This window comes from Onychostoma macrolepis, chromosome 08 (genome assembly GCF_012432095.1).
Source record: "Onychostoma macrolepis isolate SWU-2019 chromosome 08, ASM1243209v1, whole genome shotgun sequence".
Taxonomy (NCBI): Eukaryota; Metazoa; Chordata; class Actinopteri; order Cypriniformes; family Cyprinidae; genus Onychostoma; species Onychostoma macrolepis.
In genome coordinates, this window is record NC_081162.1 from 19,698,682 (window position 1) to 19,717,573 (window position 18,892).

General features: G+C 36.0%; 1 protein-coding gene across 5 annotated transcripts in view; it reads left to right on the plus strand.

Annotated features, from left to right (window-relative positions):
- The window catches only part of prkcz (protein kinase C, zeta), a 126,390-nt gene that overhangs the window by 59,425 nt on the left and 48,073 nt on the right, over window positions 1-18,892 (plus strand). For 4 of the 5 annotated variants that reach the window (XM_058784613.1, XM_058784617.1, XM_058784616.1 and 1 more), the window contains one exon: window positions 10,351-10,436. In XM_058784613.1, coding sequence (XP_058640596.1) covers window positions 10,351-10,436 — 86 coding nt within the window. Of the gene's footprint in view, window positions 1-8,550; window positions 8,826-10,350; window positions 10,437-18,892 lie in introns of those variants that run through there. The other variant, XM_058784618.1, reaches the window with a different exon arrangement.

Below are 18,892 nucleotides of genomic sequence, written 5' to 3' on the forward strand. Positions count from 1 at the left end.
ATCATGAAATGCACTGTAGGCCATGATGTTATTGGTTAATATAATTTGTCCCCGCTGGTGTGACCATGAATTCGTCTTTAGAAAAGAAAAGTAATTTCCAAGGTGGAGAAATGTATTAAATGTCAAAGAAAGTAAAAGTACTTAATTTTCTGATACAATGTTTCATGGTAACTTCTCAAGAACATGTTCATTATTGTTATATACAGGTGCTGGTCATATAATTAGAATATCATCAAAAAGTTGATTGATTTCACTAATTCCATTCAAAAAGTGAAACTTGTATATTATATTCATTCATTACACACAGACTGATATATTTCAAATGTTTATTTCTTTTAATTTTGATGATTAGAGCTTACAGCTCATGAAAGTCAAAAATCAGTATCTCAAAATATTAGAATATTACTTAAGACCAATACAAAGAAAGGATTTTTAGAAATCTTGGCCAACTGAAAAGTATGAAAATGAAAAGTATGAGCATGTACAGCAATAAATACTTAGTTGGGGCTCCTTCTGCCTGAATTACTGCAGCAATGCGGCGTGGCATGGAGTCGATCAGTCTGTGGCACTGCTCAGGTGTTATGAGAGCCCAGGTTGCTCTGATAGTGGCCTTCAGCTCATCTGCATTGTTGGGTCTGGTGTCTCTCATCTTCCTCTTGACAATACCCCACAGATTCTCTATGGGGTTCAGGTCAGGCGAGTTTGCTGGCCAATCAAGCACAGTAACACTATGGTCATTGAACCAGCTTTTGGTACCTTTGGCAGTGTGGGCAGGTGCCAAGTCCTGCTGGAAAATGAAATCAGCATCTCCATAAAGCTTGTCAACAGAAGGAAGCATGAAGTGCTCTAAAATTTCCTGGTAGATGGCTGCGTTGACTGTGGACATCAGAAAACACAGTGGACCAACACCAGCAGATGACATGGCAGCCCAAATCATCACTGACTGTGGAAACTTCACACTGGACTTCAAGCAACATGGATTCTGTGCCTCTCCACTCTTCCTTCAGACTCTGGGACCTTGATTTCCAAATGAAATGTAAAATTTACTTTCATCTGAAAAGAGGACTTTGGACCACTGAGCAACAGTCCAGTTCTTTTTCTCCACAGCCCAGTTAAGATGCTTCTGACGTTGTCTGGTTCAGAAGTGGCTTGGTAGCCCTTTTCCTGAAGACGTCTGAGCGTGGTGACTCTTGATGCACTGACCCTAACTTCAGTTCTCTCCTTGTGAAGCTCTCCCGAGTGTTTGAATCGGCCTTGCTTGACTGTATTCTCAAGCTTGCGGTCATCCCTGTTGCTTGTGCACCTTTTCCTACCCAAATTCTTCCTTCCAGTCAACTTTGCATTTAATATGCTTTGATACAGCACTCTGTAAACAGCCACACCTTTCAGTAATGACCTTCTGTGACTTACCCTCTTTGTGGAGGGCGTCAATGTTCGTCTTCTGGATCATTGCCAAGTCAGCAGTCTTCCCCATTATTGTGGTTTCAAAGAACAAGAGATACCCAGAATTTATACTGTAGGGATGGTCATTTATTCAAACTCAAATGTAAATATTCTAATATTTTGAGATACTGATTTTTGACTTTCATGAGCTGTAAGCTCTAATCATCAAAATTAAAAGAAATAAACATTTGAAATATATCAGTCTGTGTGTAATTAATGAATATAATACACAAGTTTCACTTTTTGAATGGAATTAGTGAAATAAATCAACTTTCTGACAATATTCTAATTATATGACCAGCACCTGTACTTGAAAAAAATTGTTGCACATTTGAAAAAATATTGAATAGTTTTTACTCTTGTGGTGTGGTATGGTGTTTTACACTTTTTACAAATGTTGTGGTTTCCATATATTAATATCATAATTAGTGAAGTTTGAGGATCACACTTAGATTTTGTGAAAATGTTAAATACAGTTAAAAAAATCTGAGTACAGTAATTAAACTTTTTCAAATTTTATGTTTATGCTTTTTGGAAACTGATCTTTTCTATCCCTAATCAGGCTTATTATTTTGCATTTTAGGCTAATTGTGACCACAAAGTATGTGTAACTGTTTAGTTAATTTTTTGTATATTTTTTATTTTGGAGTTGTGATGACGGAAGTTTCAGGAATGCTTTATATTGTGTGCAAAACAATCTCGCAACTTTATCATGCCTTGTTACACAGTGCACACAAATTTGGTTTTTAACATGTATAGTTAGTATCGAATTACCTTGAAACCAATAACGGTCTCTCTTTTGACAATTGATGATAATAGCACTCTGTTCTTGTCTAAGTTCTTCATGGCTAAAGTAGTGGTGCGCAATCAAGTAAGCAGTATAGCTCACAGCGCCCTCTGCTGGTGAAAACCATTCCATTCTTCAATTTTGCTATATATTGGAGCCTTAAAAGAGGTCTTGTGCACTATATTTAAGTTGTCAGAAGCCATACAATAGCTTGACAAAAAGAGAAATCTGTGAAATATTTATTGTTTTTTGGCTGTTATTCTTACCTCGGGAAGAAGCAGTAGCTAAATGCGCAGCTGAAATGGTCACATGATGTCTACTGCCTGAGAGATGCTGGTTGTGGACATGGAGTACTCTTTTTCTCTCTCTCTCTCTGCGGTCAAATGTTAGAAATAATGACAAAAAATAGTACAGGGTAACTATGGCAACAGCTCAGTGTGATTTCTGTTGGTCTCTCCCTGTAGGGGTGAAGTTAATAAGATTAGAGATAGATCTCAGCGATGACAGCACTAAACACCTCGGCCCTCTCTTTTTAATTAGCCCCTCACTTTCTCTCACACACATGGACACATAAAGCAAAGGTGTTGCTGTGTAATTGTGTGTTGTGACATCAACATCATCTGGTGTTCTTCAGTCATGAGAAAAAAAAAAATGAACAGAGAAAAACAACAGCTCTCCAGAAAGGGGGGAAATCATTTATACTTTCTTAAAGGGATAGTTCACTCAAAAATGAAAATTTGATGTTTATCTGCTTACCCCCAGGGCATCCAAGATGTAAGTGACTTTATTTCTTCAGTAGAACACAAACAAAGATTTTTAACTCAAACCATTGCAGTCTGTCAGTCCTATAATGCCAGTCAATGGGCACACAATCTTTGAGAGAAAAAAAAACATGCACACACAAATCCAAATTAAACCTTGCGGCTCGTGACGATACACTGATGTCCTAAGACACGAAACGATTGGTTTGTGTGAGATTTTTTTACCTCTGATACACCGCAATGTCCAACCATCCTGAGCTCATCCATAACATCCGGCGTGTGACGCGTCAACGGCTCTGGAACATATATATATATATATATATATATATATATGTGTTCGCTAATGAGGCATCTATGTGTATATATCTATGTACCAGAGCAGGTTGACGCGTCACGCACCGGATGTTGTGACAGTCGGACATTGAGGTTTATCAGAGGTAAAAAATCATATAAATGCTGTACAGTTTCTCGCACAAACCGATCGTTTCGTGTCTTAGGACATCAATGTATCGTCACGAGCCGCAAGGTTTAATTTGGATTTGTGTGTGCATGTTTTTTTTCCTTCCAAAGATTGTGTGCCCATTGACGGGCATTATAGGACTGACAGACTGCAACGTTTTGAGTTAAAAACCTTCGTTTGTGTTCTACTGAAGAAACAAAGTCACCTACATCTTGGATGCCCTGGGGGTAAGCAGATAAAGATCAAATTTTCATTTTTGGGTGAACTATCCCTTTAACACTGAAATAAAAAATCAGTTGTTAATAAAGCAGTTTATTTTCTTGCTAATATGTATGTGTATATAGGGGTGGGTGATACACAATTAACTGGTAGAAAGTTTTGTCAACCGGTAGAGATTTTTTACTATCGTCTCTATCGTGGTTACACGCTCACATGACATTGCTGTGCTACCAGGTCACGAAAACGTATCATTTGTGTGCATTTTCTAAGCATTGCGGTTTAAAAACAAGTGCTTTTAAGCCATTAAAACACAATCAGCAGTGAAAGAGAATTTGCTAAATGCACGTGCTGAGAGGCTGTTTCTGAGCGCTGTCAGAGAGGTGCGCACACGTGAGGAGTTTTTTTTGTAGGGCTTGAACGGTTAAATACACACCTTTGTATGTGTCAAAATGCTTGTCTTTGCAAGACTTCTCATAAATACAGCAATTTAGGTCTTAAGTGAAAGCAAACAGCTGAGAAAGAAAACACGTGTTACAGTATATTGGCTCCAGGCAACTCTTAAAGTAACAGCAGTCTAATATTCCTGCTGTCTGTCATTCATGTTAATCAAACAACAACAAGAGAGAAAATCTCTCACTGCTCTTGACTAAATCACTTTTATAGCTTTAATAAGAAGAAATGTATATTTAATTTACACAGTGATGAATATGCACTATGTAATTTACACAGTGATGAATATACAGTGTTTTTATACATTTGATTACTCTATACAATGTATGCAGTTTTACTTATACTGTAGTGTTGCTCTACTGTAGATTTTTGTCCTATTGCTTGTATTAAGTTTCTTGAGCTTGAGTTTTTTTTACATTTATTTATTTTTTATTTAGGCTAGTATTAGTTTTGTGATATTGATTCTGCTGACAAGAACTATGAAATTTCTGTGGTATCAAAAATATTGATATCATAAAGACCTTATTTAAAGCAAAAATAACTATATTGTGATTATATATTGTTACTGTGAAATAAAATTACTCATATTGTGATATAAGATTTTCATATCACGCACCCCTATGTGTATATAATATATACACATATATATACAGTATATGCAAGTAACAGATATTTACAGCTATATACAGTACATATGTATGCACACACACACACACACACACACACACACTGTATATGTAGCTGTAAACTTATCTGTTACTTTCTAATCTGGCAAATACAATACATTATTTAGCCCAGTGTTTGCACTTCTGAAATTATTTATACATTTGCAAAATTGTCAGTTGTGTCATATCAATAATTTAGCATATTGGCAAAAAGCAGTTTATCATAGTATAAATAAAACTTAATAATAAATTTGATGATATTTTTTGTTTACTTTTGGTCAATAAACTGTTTTGGTACTGTAGTATGTTCGGTTTGCAATAATGCAGTCTATTCAGAACAGTCGTCTAGTGTTTGTTTTTGATGATTTGATGCTGTCTGAGGCCTGCGAATGTTTTGCAAGATCAAACGCTTTCAGATTTGAGGAGACGTGCGTAGATCCAGCTCTTTTGGTACAGAAAGAGAAGAGAGAAAGATCAGCTATACAGCTTTTGTGTTTTTCCATCACATTCTACTGGAGAATTATTTCTGTATCTGGCAGATGCTTTTATCCCAAGCGACTTTCAAGGCAAACCTTGTCGATTTATGTGTTCTCTGCAACTCGAACGATGACCTTGGCATTGTTAGCGGCATGCTTTACCAGTTAAAGCTACGGCGAATGAAAAAATGTGCACTGATGTTGCAAATATCTACGAACCAACCCGCTTATATAACAGACACTGTTCAGATTTAATGGAGCTCAGAGCAGTGTCTAGTTTTAAAACTAGAGCTTCTACTTCTTATTTTTGATGTTTCTCCTCTGATGCCTGTTTTTGCACTTCACAGTGTTGTCAGTGGTGCATTTTGTTGCACAACATTTGACTAACTGCTTTGTTTTTGTTGTAGACATTGCTGGATGTTCAGTTTATTATTTCATGTAGTGTCTTTGTCTGAGTGTAGACTCTCACGGCTGGATCTTTGTCCACCAGAGCTGGCATCTGCCATGCGTGGCACAGGAGACAGTGTTTGTTGCCATGGCGATGATGGAAAAATTGAATTTGTGCCTGCCGCACCCTCAACCAGGCCGTTTCCAGGCGATTGGTATCAGCTCCACTCCACTCAAGCGGGAAAGAGGCTTTAAAAGCAGTTCCTTCATGAGTGAATCACTTGAATGCATCATTGTGACTCAAAATCACTAACATGTCATGAAAGATGTGGCAACCCTGCCAAGTTTTCCAGTGCAAGTCAGAGCCAAGTTTACGTTTACAGTTGCTTTGGTTTTATAGGATTTTATGAGGCCATTTCCGACTGCGACAATTGTGGGATTGAGAGGAAAGACTTCACTGAGGTAGATCATTAGAAAATACATGATTTCATCTCTGACTTTCAGAAATGACGCATTGTTGTGTGGCCAGTTTCTGAGCTAAGATGTTGAGCTGGGCTTCAGACATATACAGGTCGAAGAACAGGTGTTTCTGTGGCCATCTGGATGATTATGATAGCAAACACGTAGCTGTTTCCTGAGCAGCTGTTTTTGAGTTGCAGCAGCGCTGTGCTCTGTGAGGGGGATGATCGTTTGTAGTTCTGTTGAGGTCTGTCACGGCTTGAAGGAGAGGAGCATTGTGAAATGTTTTGTTTGCTGGAAGAAGGTAGAGTATAAGGTAGAGTCTGGCTGTTTCAAACATTTGTTGGAGAAAATCACCTAAGAAATATATGAATTTTAAATGTGCCATGCTATTGCTATATGTTTCTGTAGCATTTTTATTTTTAATTTTTTTTTCACTTAAATCCATTTTTAATGGACTTCAGGTGAAAAAGTCATAAAGTAGTCTTACACTACAAGTTAACAGGGTGTTATTGCTATTATATTTAAGATCTGTAATATGATACACAACATGTACTTTACCATTCAAAAATTTAGGTCAGTAAAAATGTAATTGAAATTAATTAAATTAATCATAAGTCACGTTAAATACATGTATAATGTTACAAAACGTGTATTTCAAATTAATGCTGTTCTTTTGAACTTTCTGTTCAACAAATGTATGATGATTGTGTGACGAATATTAAGCAGCACAACTGCTTTCAGCATTGATAATCATAAGAAGAAATCCGCTTTGTCATCACAGGTAGGGGTGGGCGATATGGTAAAAATATAATATCACGATATTTTTAAGAAAAATTATGATTTTATCACGGTTCTTTGTCATGTTGGTTTTACCATTTTGCAAGTTGTCTGAGCATTACAGCCAAACTAATTTCCTTGTTATAAAGACAAAACCTTTCAAGATAACAAAAATATTAAAAAAGAATGGTGGATATTTAGGCCAAAGTGGAGATACACATTACAAATACACATACTATACAAATAAAACAGTGTTTTATTTTCAGGTACAATAGGTGTATTTAGCAGGAGCATTCAATAAATTGAATCAACAAATATAAAAATAAAACACTATATAGATTGATTCCTATTAAATCAACTGTATTAACGTTTTTCAGTCAAGAGTAGTGAGTGATTTTTCTCTTTGTGTTTTGGTGTTTTATTAACATTGAAGGAATAATTAACCCCAAAATAAAGTGTTTTATATTTATACCATCATTTACTCACTCAAAAGTTTCTTTAAACCTGAATGAGTTTCTTCTGCTAAACATAAGTGCTGTTTTGAGGAACGTGGAAAACCAAACAGTTGCTGGTCCCCAGTGACTTATTCCATAGTATTTTTATTTTTTTCCTTCTATCAAAAGTCAATGTGGACCAGATACTATTTGGTTACCCACATTCTTCAAAATATCTTCTTTTGTGTTCAGCACAAGAAAGAAATTAATACAGGTTTGGGACAACATGCGAGTTAGTAAATAATGACAGAAATTAAATTTTAAGGTGAACTATCCCTTTAATGACAGTCGGCAGCATGTTCAGTACTGCCCCTTTAAGACATGCACACATCTAATATACAGAGGCACGCGTCCGTTTTCTCTCAGCTGTTTACTTACTCATTTTAGACATAAGCAACGGAGTCTATACATAAACCTTGTGTGTTTTGACAGTATTAGTGCACAAGATAACTTAGTTCAGTAATCAGGCGCTTTTTGACAGGCTTTAGCACGCGCGCTTCGGGTGTACGGGCTTTCCCGACGCGTGAATAAAACATTTAACCGGCAAGGCTTTAAAGCAGATCCGAATAATGTACAGTATATTGAGACGGAGGAATAAGAACTGCAGCTGATAGAATGTGCGCTGTAGCACGATACTACGATATTTCTTCAAAAGCAGATCGTGGAGACTTTTTTTTTATCGTCCACGATCAAAAATCGTCATATCACCACACCCCTAATCACAGGAATAAATTATATTTCAATATATATTACAACAGAAAACACAGTTATTTTAAATAATAATAATATTTCACAATATTACTGTATTTTTGATCAAATAAATGCAGCCTTGGTGAGAATAAGAGAAAATCTTACCAACCCCTAAATTTTAAATGTTAGTGATATTTTTTATGAATATGATTGAATGCATTAAACTTTTTGCATGTGAAAACTAACATCAAGGTGATGTTATGCAAGGTGATAGGCTATATATCGGTCAGGCTCTAATACCGATGGACATTTTAGTATTATATTGTACCTATAACTTGGCACGTCACTTCCAAAAATGATATTTGTAATTTTATATGCAGACAAAACTATAATTAAGTTATTAATTATAGGTTGATGCAGGTATCAAAACCGATCAGAAGTAACTCCACTTGTTTAACCAGCCTGACAGACAACACTAATTTTAGTTCAACCAATGAAATGAGTTTGGGGCGGGGCTATCTGTTTTTCTGACCAATGACAAGAACATGGTTCTTTAGGGACAAGATTCTGATTTGTTTCCATGTGTTTGATTTTCTTTGTATTATATAATCCACCCAATGTCTGGCCCATATGAAACAATGACAGTTTCTCCCAAGTCAGCCTCACGTGGTTTGACGTTAAAGTTTAAAACTCTGCTCCTCTCCTCATGTTTAACTGCTCTGTTGGTGCATCAGTTATTCCTCTGAAACACTGTGTGAGTTTCAGCTTTATCATGTTCTATTAATAAATCATTCATGTTTTGTAGTTTAGATGCAAGACACTTTGAATGCCTGAATGTGTGTGTGGTGTGTATATGTGATGAGTGTTGTTTTATGCTTACATTTTAGGTTTAGTACACTCCAAAGCTGAATGTATATTATTATTGGAGTTATGTTTTAATATTCAAGCACTACTTTATGCCACACATTAGTTTCTGAAGGTTTAATGCAGACTTTAATTTTCTCATTTTGCTTAGATCTCTCTCTCTCATACACACAAGCGTCCCAGGCCTTTGAATCTCCTCCGGTGCTCATTAGTGGCTGACACTTGAAAGTTTCGACAATATTTCAATATTTATCGGTTTTACGTAACTGAGCTGCAGTCGAGGGCAGAAACATGAAACAGCAGCAGACACAGCAAATCTCCAGGGCTCGAGCACAATTCTCAGCCTCTCCCTTACGCTCAAAAATGACGATGGTCTGCCATCTTAACTGCAACATTAGATAAGAGTATAATAACAGAGAGAAATAGGGCTACCTGAGGTACCTATGGGTCACCAGTGAGGACAATGTTTGTCTGACTCTTTCAAAAGAGTTTAAATAACATTATTTATTTAACATCGGGGTATTTTGGTGAAGGTGACACAGGAAAATAATACACATTTACTAATAATACAGACATAGTAACAATGCAAAGTTCTTTTTTTAAGGTGATACTTAACGTAAAGGGACAATGAAAATGAAAATTCTGTCATCATTTGCTCTCATGTTCTTCTAAACCTGCATGACTTTTGTCAAAACGATTGAAAAGTGTCCTTCATTGTGACAAAAACATTGTTCATAATATCTTGTTCCACAGAAAGTCATATAGGTTTGGACTGACATGAGAACCTTGGCATACTATTTCAACGCTCTATTTTGGACACATAAATCCTAATTTAGCATAATATTTAGGGTAATAATATTTACAGTCTGTGAATTCAGATGCAGTCAGTATTTTGGTCAATTAGGTCTGCTCAAAAACCTCCCAAAAAGGTCATCGTTCATGCTGTCAAGGTGGTGAGATACATAAAGACAAACCCCTAGGCAGCAAATCAAAATCTCATTCTAGTTAAATCAATTTAGGTCAATGTAGATGCTTGTCACTTTTTGCATTAGACAGTTGACATGTGACCAAAATGATGCTGCAGGGAATAACAGAACGACAAGAGAAAAGAAATGAGAGAGTGAGAAGAGGAGGGTGGGTCAGATGGAGACAGGGACGCAACGAAAGAGAGCAAGAGAGAGAGAGGGAGGGATTGATAGCTTTCTTCCATGACTTTTGAGTGGGACATGTTTTCATCCGGTCGCAGTTAAAATCCATCTACGTTCAGGGTCAAGACCAAACATACCTCTGTCCATCTCCCTTATTCTGTCACTCCTCTTTGAATCCACTTCCCTCATTCCGTGTTGGGATTGATTTTTTTTCCATTCCTCGAGTCTTCATGCTGCTCCTATACAACCGTTTCCTCTCTCTCCTAGAATCGATCTACCGCCGTGGAGCTAGACGATGGAGGAAGCTGTACCGGGTGAACGGACACCTCTTCCAGGCCAAGCGCTTTAACAGGGTAAGTTAAAGTCCTCTAGTCTTCTCCAGCATGAATAATGGCATCTGATTGGATACTACATGTGTTTTCCCACTTTGTTTAGCTGTAAGGTTTGTTGTGTGTTGATAGGTCTTGTTTATGGCAAATATCATGCATATAAAACGAGAAATGTCCTGTTATAGTAGACAAATTTCCTAGTTATGTTAAAATACAATCTACACACTGCTGTTCAAATGTTTCAGTAAGATTTTATTTTTGCATACTTTTATTCAGCAAGGATGCATTAAATTGCTCAAAAGGGACAGTAAAACATTTATAATGTTAAAAAAATTATATTTAAAATACATGATGTTATTTTGAACTTTATTTAAAAAAGAAAAAAGTATTTCAGTTTCCACAAAATTATTTAGCAACTGTTTTCAACACTGATAATAATATATACTATATATATATAAAATACAAAAAAAATTCTGAGCTGTAAATCAACAAACAGAATGATTTCTGAAGGATCATGTGACACTGAAGACTGGAGTAATGCTGCAAATTCATCTTTGTCATCACAGGAATAAATGACATTTTAAAATATATTTAAACAGATATATTTAATATTTCACAATTTTCTGTTTTTACAGTATTTTAAACAAATTAAAAAAATCAATTCTGCCTTGGTAAGCTTAAGAGACTTCTGTCAAATACATTAAAACAAACAAAAAAAACAACAGTATTTTTAATGTATTCATATATGAATATACTAAATATATTTCTGTTGTCTAACCCTTTCCTTTAAATTACATTTTTTACATGTTTTTTATTTCAGCAAATGATTAGCTGTAGTAGCGACTGTTAGCATGTTTAGCTGTTATAGTGACTATTTTGCTAAATATCTGCAGCTGTTAGCGTCTGTTTTGAGTTGCTGTTGTAGTAACTGTAAGTACATTTGGATGTAGTAGTGACTTGGCGTCTTGGTGAATAATATCTAGTGAATATCTGGCTGTTACAATACATGTCTGTATATTGAATAGATGTTAGCATAACTGTTAGCATATTTAGCTGTAGTAGCAAGTGTTAGACTTTTACAAAGAGCAACTGACTCTTGAACAGTCATTATCTGTTGAGCTGTTGACTAGGAGAAAGCATTTGATGTTGTTTTTGGTGAGACAGTGGTCTGCTTGAGCAGTGTTTGGTTTTAGCCCCAGTTCTTCAACTCCAACTTGATCTAGTGCTTGAATAAAACACTTCATACCGACTGTTAGAAATCCTGTACAAAGGCTAGGAGTGAATGCAGTGTCTCTGTTATGCAGCGATGCCCTGCCTTTAATCAGATCTCATCCCTGGAGGGATTGTTATGTTAATGCAGACTTCTTCCTGCAGCAATCTTCATTCTTCTACTGAGCAAAACATGAGCCAGACAAAGAAGAACACCAAAACAACATAAGAGAGAGTGATAGAAGAGAGAGCGGGTGGAACAGAGATAGCAGAGAGAGACGAAGAGGGACATTGTTCTTTTTGCCTGTGCTATTTTTGCGAATGCTGAAATGTCCCTTTTCTTGGAGAAGTTTCAATGCTTCTCAGAGATAGAGGATAAGAAGAAAACCGAGAGAGAAAGAGAGACACATTATGAGCGCAGCGCCCTCAGATAGCTCCCACTCACAGCAGGTGTGTGACATGTTAATGTGCGTAAATTACTCTTCTCATTTCTCTCGTTTTAACAAGGTGATCGATGTATGACCACATTATGAACAACATGGCAGAACTGCAGGATGATATCATCAAGCTAAGCAGAAACATGGCTCCAAAATCATATAAAGTTGTGTCTAGAGAATCTCATTTTAGATCAGATTTCTTGAAAAGCTCTAATGTCAGGCTGCTTACAGGGCAAAAAACTGCTTAACCCAGACCCATTTGAGTCTGAGATTGTAAAACACATTTAACCAAGCTAAAGCTGGGTGTTTAAATTTTGCATTTGCATTTGCATTTTTGCATTTAGCAGACGCTTTTATCCAAAGCGACTTACAGTGCATTGAGGCTATACATTTTTTTTATCAGTATGTTTTATGTGTTTAAAGACACAGTGTGTAATTTCTTCAATTAATCATTTGACAGCACTAATATATATATATATATATATATATATATATATATATATATATATATATATATATATATATATATATATATAATATAATATAATATATATGGATATATGGATAAAAGTGTAAAAAAAAAAAATATATATATATATATATATAGCATTGTAACTTCAGGTGACAATAATGTAGCATACTACATTTTTTGCATAATACCTACTAGTTTACTTTAAAAAATAATTAAATAAATAAAATAAGTTATTAGCTAGTACTTTCTGTGGCCACATCTCTCTCTCTCTCTCTCTCTCTCTCTGAGAAAACATTTTGCCCTCATGCTACTTTTCCACTTATCTCTCCTCTCGTTCTCCATAGAAACAAGGGATGGAACAGAAGTAGGTCATGTTTTTTCCTCCCTCTGTCCTTCCTTTAAGGATCTGACTTGTTCCCTCCCTCCCATCAGCACCTCTGGATCTCTGTCTCTCTGTTTCTCTGTGTTCTCATCCCTCTGAGACAGACAGGGCAAGGACAGTCACTGTAACAAATAAATTCAAAAGCTACAAAATATTCATTTTTACCTTTCACATCTTTTCCTCGCTGTTTCCATGTGTTTTTCATCCATCATATGTGTTTGACATCCTTTCTGCTCTATTGAATCATCATGACATCCTTCTCACAAACAATACAAATGCATTTCAAAGCCTCTTGAGACTTCTAGAAGTTTATTTTCCGGTAATGTGGTGGAACGACACAAGACTTGTGCTGTTTACTGAGATTATTTCCGCTCGTCTGTGTTGTTTTTGATGGCATGTGTTGTGACTGAAAGTGAAAAGAGGAGCAGATTTTCTTCAAAATTGAGTCCGGAGTTCACAGAGATTAATTTATGATGTCATAAATAAGGAAATTGGCATCTGTTGCTGTGGCGATAGGTAGCAGGTGTGGCATCTGTGGTGTATCAGACAGACCGTTGGAGCTTTTGAGCGTAATTAAACATCAGGCACCTGTAATATAAGAAACAGCCGCTAAAACACAGCAAACTGCAATTCAGCGGTTACAGAAACTGAGACATTTTCTTGGGATGTTTTTGTGGTTTTCATTTCTTTTTGATACTGTTTTTAAAGGAGAATGTCAGAGGAATTTATTTGAAGTGTTTATTTCTGGATATTTAATGAAAGATGGATATCTTAAAGATTGGCTCAGGCTATGAAGGACTGACCTTGTCTAAACTCTGAACTCTGCTGTTAACATGCCCTTTCTTAACACGCAAGAAAACAAAGTGGCGGTTTCAAATGACTTACATTAAGTGATGGATATTGACATGCGCAAACTCTAGACAGTCATAGCACTGTTTTAATGGTAAGTGTTTTAATAGTGTGTGTGTGTGTGTGTGTGTGTGTGTGTGTGGTAATGTGCTGAGATCATTTCCAGGCACTTCACTCATCTTGGCTCTTCTGAGGACACGGTCGATAAAAACCGAGCCCAGGTTTCTCTCATCTCTTAGCCGACTGACCTGTATTTTCAACACCATTGGCAAAGATAACAAACATTTAACACTTAACCTTCACCTGCAGATATCAATGATAACAATTTAAAGGGGGTCATAATCTAAATTTTTCTGTAATTTTATTTGTATCTATTTATAATGTTTTATTGTTATTGATTATATTGATAATAGATGAAATTTAGTTTTACATGACTATTTTCTATATGCATATATACAGAGCTGGGTAGTAACTGATTACACATATTCATCTGGATGATTGCGTAATCAGATTCCAAAAATTAAGTACTTTAATTAGATTCAAATCTCGTAATCAGATTACGGTTACGTTTTTTATTGTTTGCATGAATACATATTATTCACACAATAGCAATAAATGATTCATGATTTACTGACAAAAATCATTTTTAAGAAGATTTAACATCAGATTTAAGAAGTGCTACAACGCTGCATCAACTACTGATGAATGCATAAATTTTTATTTGAATTAAGCAGCTCAACAGTTTTCAACATTGATAATAATGTCAGATGTTTCTTGAGCACCAAATTAACATTAGAATGATTTCTGAAGAATCGTGTGACGCTGAAGACTGGAGTAATTTCAGCTTTGCCATCACAGTAATAAATATAATTTTTTAATATATTCAAGTGGATGAAAGAGTTGTTTCAATTGCAATTCGATACATTTCAGAACACAAAAATGCGCGAAATCAAGCTTAGGTTAAAGTGTCTAGTAAAGTGACTTAACTATCAAAACTACAGACAACTTTATTAGTTTAAGGCATGTTCTGTTTCATAGGACAGATTGTGCTTTTTGCCTCCGTTGCATTCTGCGTGCAGACGTTTAAGAGCTCCTGGCCAAAATCCCTATCAAATTAACGTCATGGAGCACAGCGTAAATGGAAGTCTATTTCATCCAGCACTCAGAAATCCATCCCGGCTGTATCATTTGTGAGGCATCTCGGGTGAATCCTCATGATGAGTCTAATCCAGCGCTGCAGTGCTGTGAGGGTGCGTCGAGCGTTTGCCAAGTCGTGAGGGAACAGAATGAAACCACCTCTCTCATGCTTTCTCTATCAGTTTTTTTTCTCACATTTTTCCTGTTTAAGCAGTAACATGGTGTTCTACTGTGTGAGCAAAAAGACTATTTTTACTGGCTTGTGTGTTTGTTTTCTGTCACCGTTTTTTTTTATTAAAATGTCTTTCGCAGCATTTTTCTTTTTTTAGCCTTTCTGTGCTAGTTCTGCTAAGCATGCTTTGCCTTCCTTTCAAAGTGAACTCTGCTTGTTGAACCCTGTTTGTTTGAAATCTGAGAGATCATGTATCTAAGAATGTGATTGGTGTGTGTGATCAGAACGTGTGTGTCGTTTTTGGGCTGATGGGACTGTGGGCAGCACTCTGATGTGGACGATCACTCCCATTCTTCAGAGATTCACAGATGATGTCTCTCAGAAGAGCCTCAGGTCCTTGTAATTATCATCAGTGTCCCACTTATGGCTCAGTAGTGTGTGTGTGTTTTAGAAACTGCTGAATGACATGGATGGCTTTGAATTAGACATGTTTTATTCTCTCAAAAGAGACAGAGGAGGGAGGATTAGAAGGAGAGGAAGTGAAAATTACAGAGGCAGGCAAGGAAGACTGTGTGTGTGTGTGTGTGTGTGTGTGGGTGTTTGCGCATGTGAAAGTGTCTGACATAAACGTTTGATCCTCTCTTGCTGCTTTTCCCTGCTCCTCATAAAAAAATTGTGAGTTGCAAAAAGGAGACCGATTCTCTTCTGCTGGGTTAAAACTTTTGCATTAACTTTTTAAGTCTTGTCTCTGGTCATTTTCGACCACTGTTTGTCTATCTATCTCCAGTTCTGTGTGAGAAGGGATTCAGATTAGAGCTGTCAATTTAACGCATTAATTTAGTATAATTAATTAATGAATATGGAAACAATATATTTACAACTTTTTGTCTTTGGAATGATCTTTTTATTCTTTCTTTCTTTTTATATACACTGCAAAATGATTTGATCAGTATGTCATGGCAACTTTACATTACATTACATTAGTTGATTATACTTAAAATTTAAGACAGCAACTGAACTTTTTAATGTGAAATAAGTCGTTTTTTATTTATTTATTTTTATTTTTTTACAGTGCATGGATTTTTGGATACACATGAATATTTGTGATATAAATGCAATTTATTAAATTAATCTGCACATCATGTGATTAATGTGAAATAAGTGGATTTTGTTTTACAGTATATGGATATTTGGATACAAATGTGAGTATTTGTGATTTAATTTCATTTATTAAATAAATCTGCACATCATGTGATTAATTCATCAGTTGAGCTGTCAATTTAATGTGTGATTGTAGTATAATTAACTAATTAATTAATATGGAAATTATACATTGACCACTTTTTGTCTGTTTGCTCATTTATGCTTTACTCATCTGCCACAATGTCTTTGAATTACCTGGAGAATTTTTATTTATTTATTTAAATATTTTTATTTATTTTTTTTAGCAAATATTAATATTAATATTTGTGATTGAATTGCAATTAATTCACTAAATTAATCTGCATATCATGTAATAAATGAATGTAAGGTTTTTAATCGATTGACTGTTTAATTTAAGGTAAAATTGTAAATGGATAAAGGCTAGAGATGAGCTGCTCTCTTGTCTGAATTTGGGACGTCACTCTATGCCACCCACTGATACTTCAGATTTCAAGAGGCCAATTTCATAACAATCCTCTTTTCTTTTCTGAAGTCCAATTATAATTTTAATCAAGGGCTTTTGCACCAAGAACAGTCATATTTTATTTTGAAAGAATGAAAATTTTCCACCCTTTCTTTGACATTGAGATTAAAAAAGGTTGTTTTTTCTACCTAATATATGTAAATCACTTCTGTTGTGATTGGCTAACCTCTTTGCATATTAAAGAGATTAGATTAAGGTGGATATGTGGTGATCATATGTTAATGGTCTTTTGCTGCTTACAATACAGAAGCCCAGAAATGCCAAGTGACCTTTGAGTCTGTTCTTACATCGCTTTTTTTTTTTTTTCTCCACAAACACAACACAGACAAAGGCTTATTTAGATGTGTCAGTTGCTGCATTCATAGATCAGGGGCAGTAGTAGTAATTTCAAGTTTTTGTTTCCTTACATTCCCATGTTATTCCTGCTGTATCTGGGATACGTGGGGCACACGCTCGGCCCTGAAGGCCCCATTCGCTCAGCTGTGCTAAATGTTTGCTATTTGTTGAGGACAATTGGTTGAGTTTAAAGTTTAATCCACTCTCCTGAATGGAAGCCCGATATGTGCAGACTTGATGTGTTTTAAATGGGTGCAGAAACACATTGTTTCCCTGGCATTGCATTTGCTTAGCAGCGCTGGCTCAATATGTTAAAAAGAAGTCCAGGGGGTGGAAGCTGTGCTGGGATTCAGATGCGAGAGAGGGAGAGATGAAGAAAGAGACTGTTTATATGAAAGACTGCACACATTTCTAAGAATAACGACACCGAATCATTGCATATAGCTTCAGGTGTCTCCGTGATGTTCTTCTTTGATCGTTTCCCGCTGATGGGTGATCTAATGCTGCCTTCTAGTCGTCCTTGAGGAGGATCTTGAGATTCGTTGGTGGGAAACAAAACAGACATTTTGGGATATTTAATACTTCACAAAGAAACAGAGGATGATTTTAGTGCTAGTTCAACAAAATCAATTCTGAAAGAGTGACTCTGAACCAGTTCTTTTTTAGTGGGTTAAATACATACAGCACAACCAGTGTAGTGTAGTCTGATTTTCTGAACGAATGACAGTTCTGAGCCGTTTTTTAGTGAATCATACAGTACTATGCAAACTATATAGGGCAACCAGAGTAGTCCAATTCCCAAACAAATGATATTTTAAACCTTTTTTTTCTTCAAAATCAAACACATACTGTACAGCACGAGCAGTGTAGTCCAATTCCTGAATGAATGACTTTTATTAGCCGTTTTCTTTTTAGTGAATCAAACACATACGGTATGGGCCGAACAGTGTAGTCTGATTTCAAAACAATTTATTTTAAATTTTTTTTGTAAACTCAAACACATATGGTGCAACCAGTGTCCTGAATGAATGGATGACTTCCTGAATGAACGGACAAATGAATGAAAGTGAAGTAAACAGCGCAACCAGTGTAGTCTGATTTCCGAATAAATGACTGTTATGAGCCGGTTCTTTTTAGTGAATCAAATGCATTTATGGCAACCAGAGTAATCAGATTCCTGAACGAATGACTATTATGAACCAGTTATTCTTTTGAGCTTTATTTTTAATTTTTTTAATCGAACACATGCAGTTTACAGCTGACTAAAAGACTTAAATTAGTGTATTGACTTGTTCACTTGACAATGTGTAGGTAAAGATGCATATTGTAAATGTTAGTATTTTTTTTTTCTGATTCTGATGAAGTATTTATCATTTCGAGCACTAAAATAATTATTAATTTAGCCGTTGAGAAACCGGAATATTTACAATTCTTTACTCTTCACATCCCTAATCATAAGGAACATGTTTATTTCTTTCCCAGTTTCAAGCTTTAGATATAATATGTGCTACTTTCGAGCCCTGAGTTCTCAGTGTTTAACCCCAGTTACATAAATTGAGCACCTGATGGAAAGCGACAGGAAAATATGTAGGTCATTCATCAGGGCTGGCGGCTTCAGAGATACGGAGAAATCACTGCTGCAGGTGAACATCTCCTTAGATGGTGAGGAAGTGCCGTCTAAAAACTCACCAGCAGCACAGGGATCATGACATGCTCACAGAGCTGTGAAATAGAGTCAGGGAACACGGAGGAAACGTCAAGCACTGACAAGAAGAGCATCTTGTGTCCAGAGAGTCCTT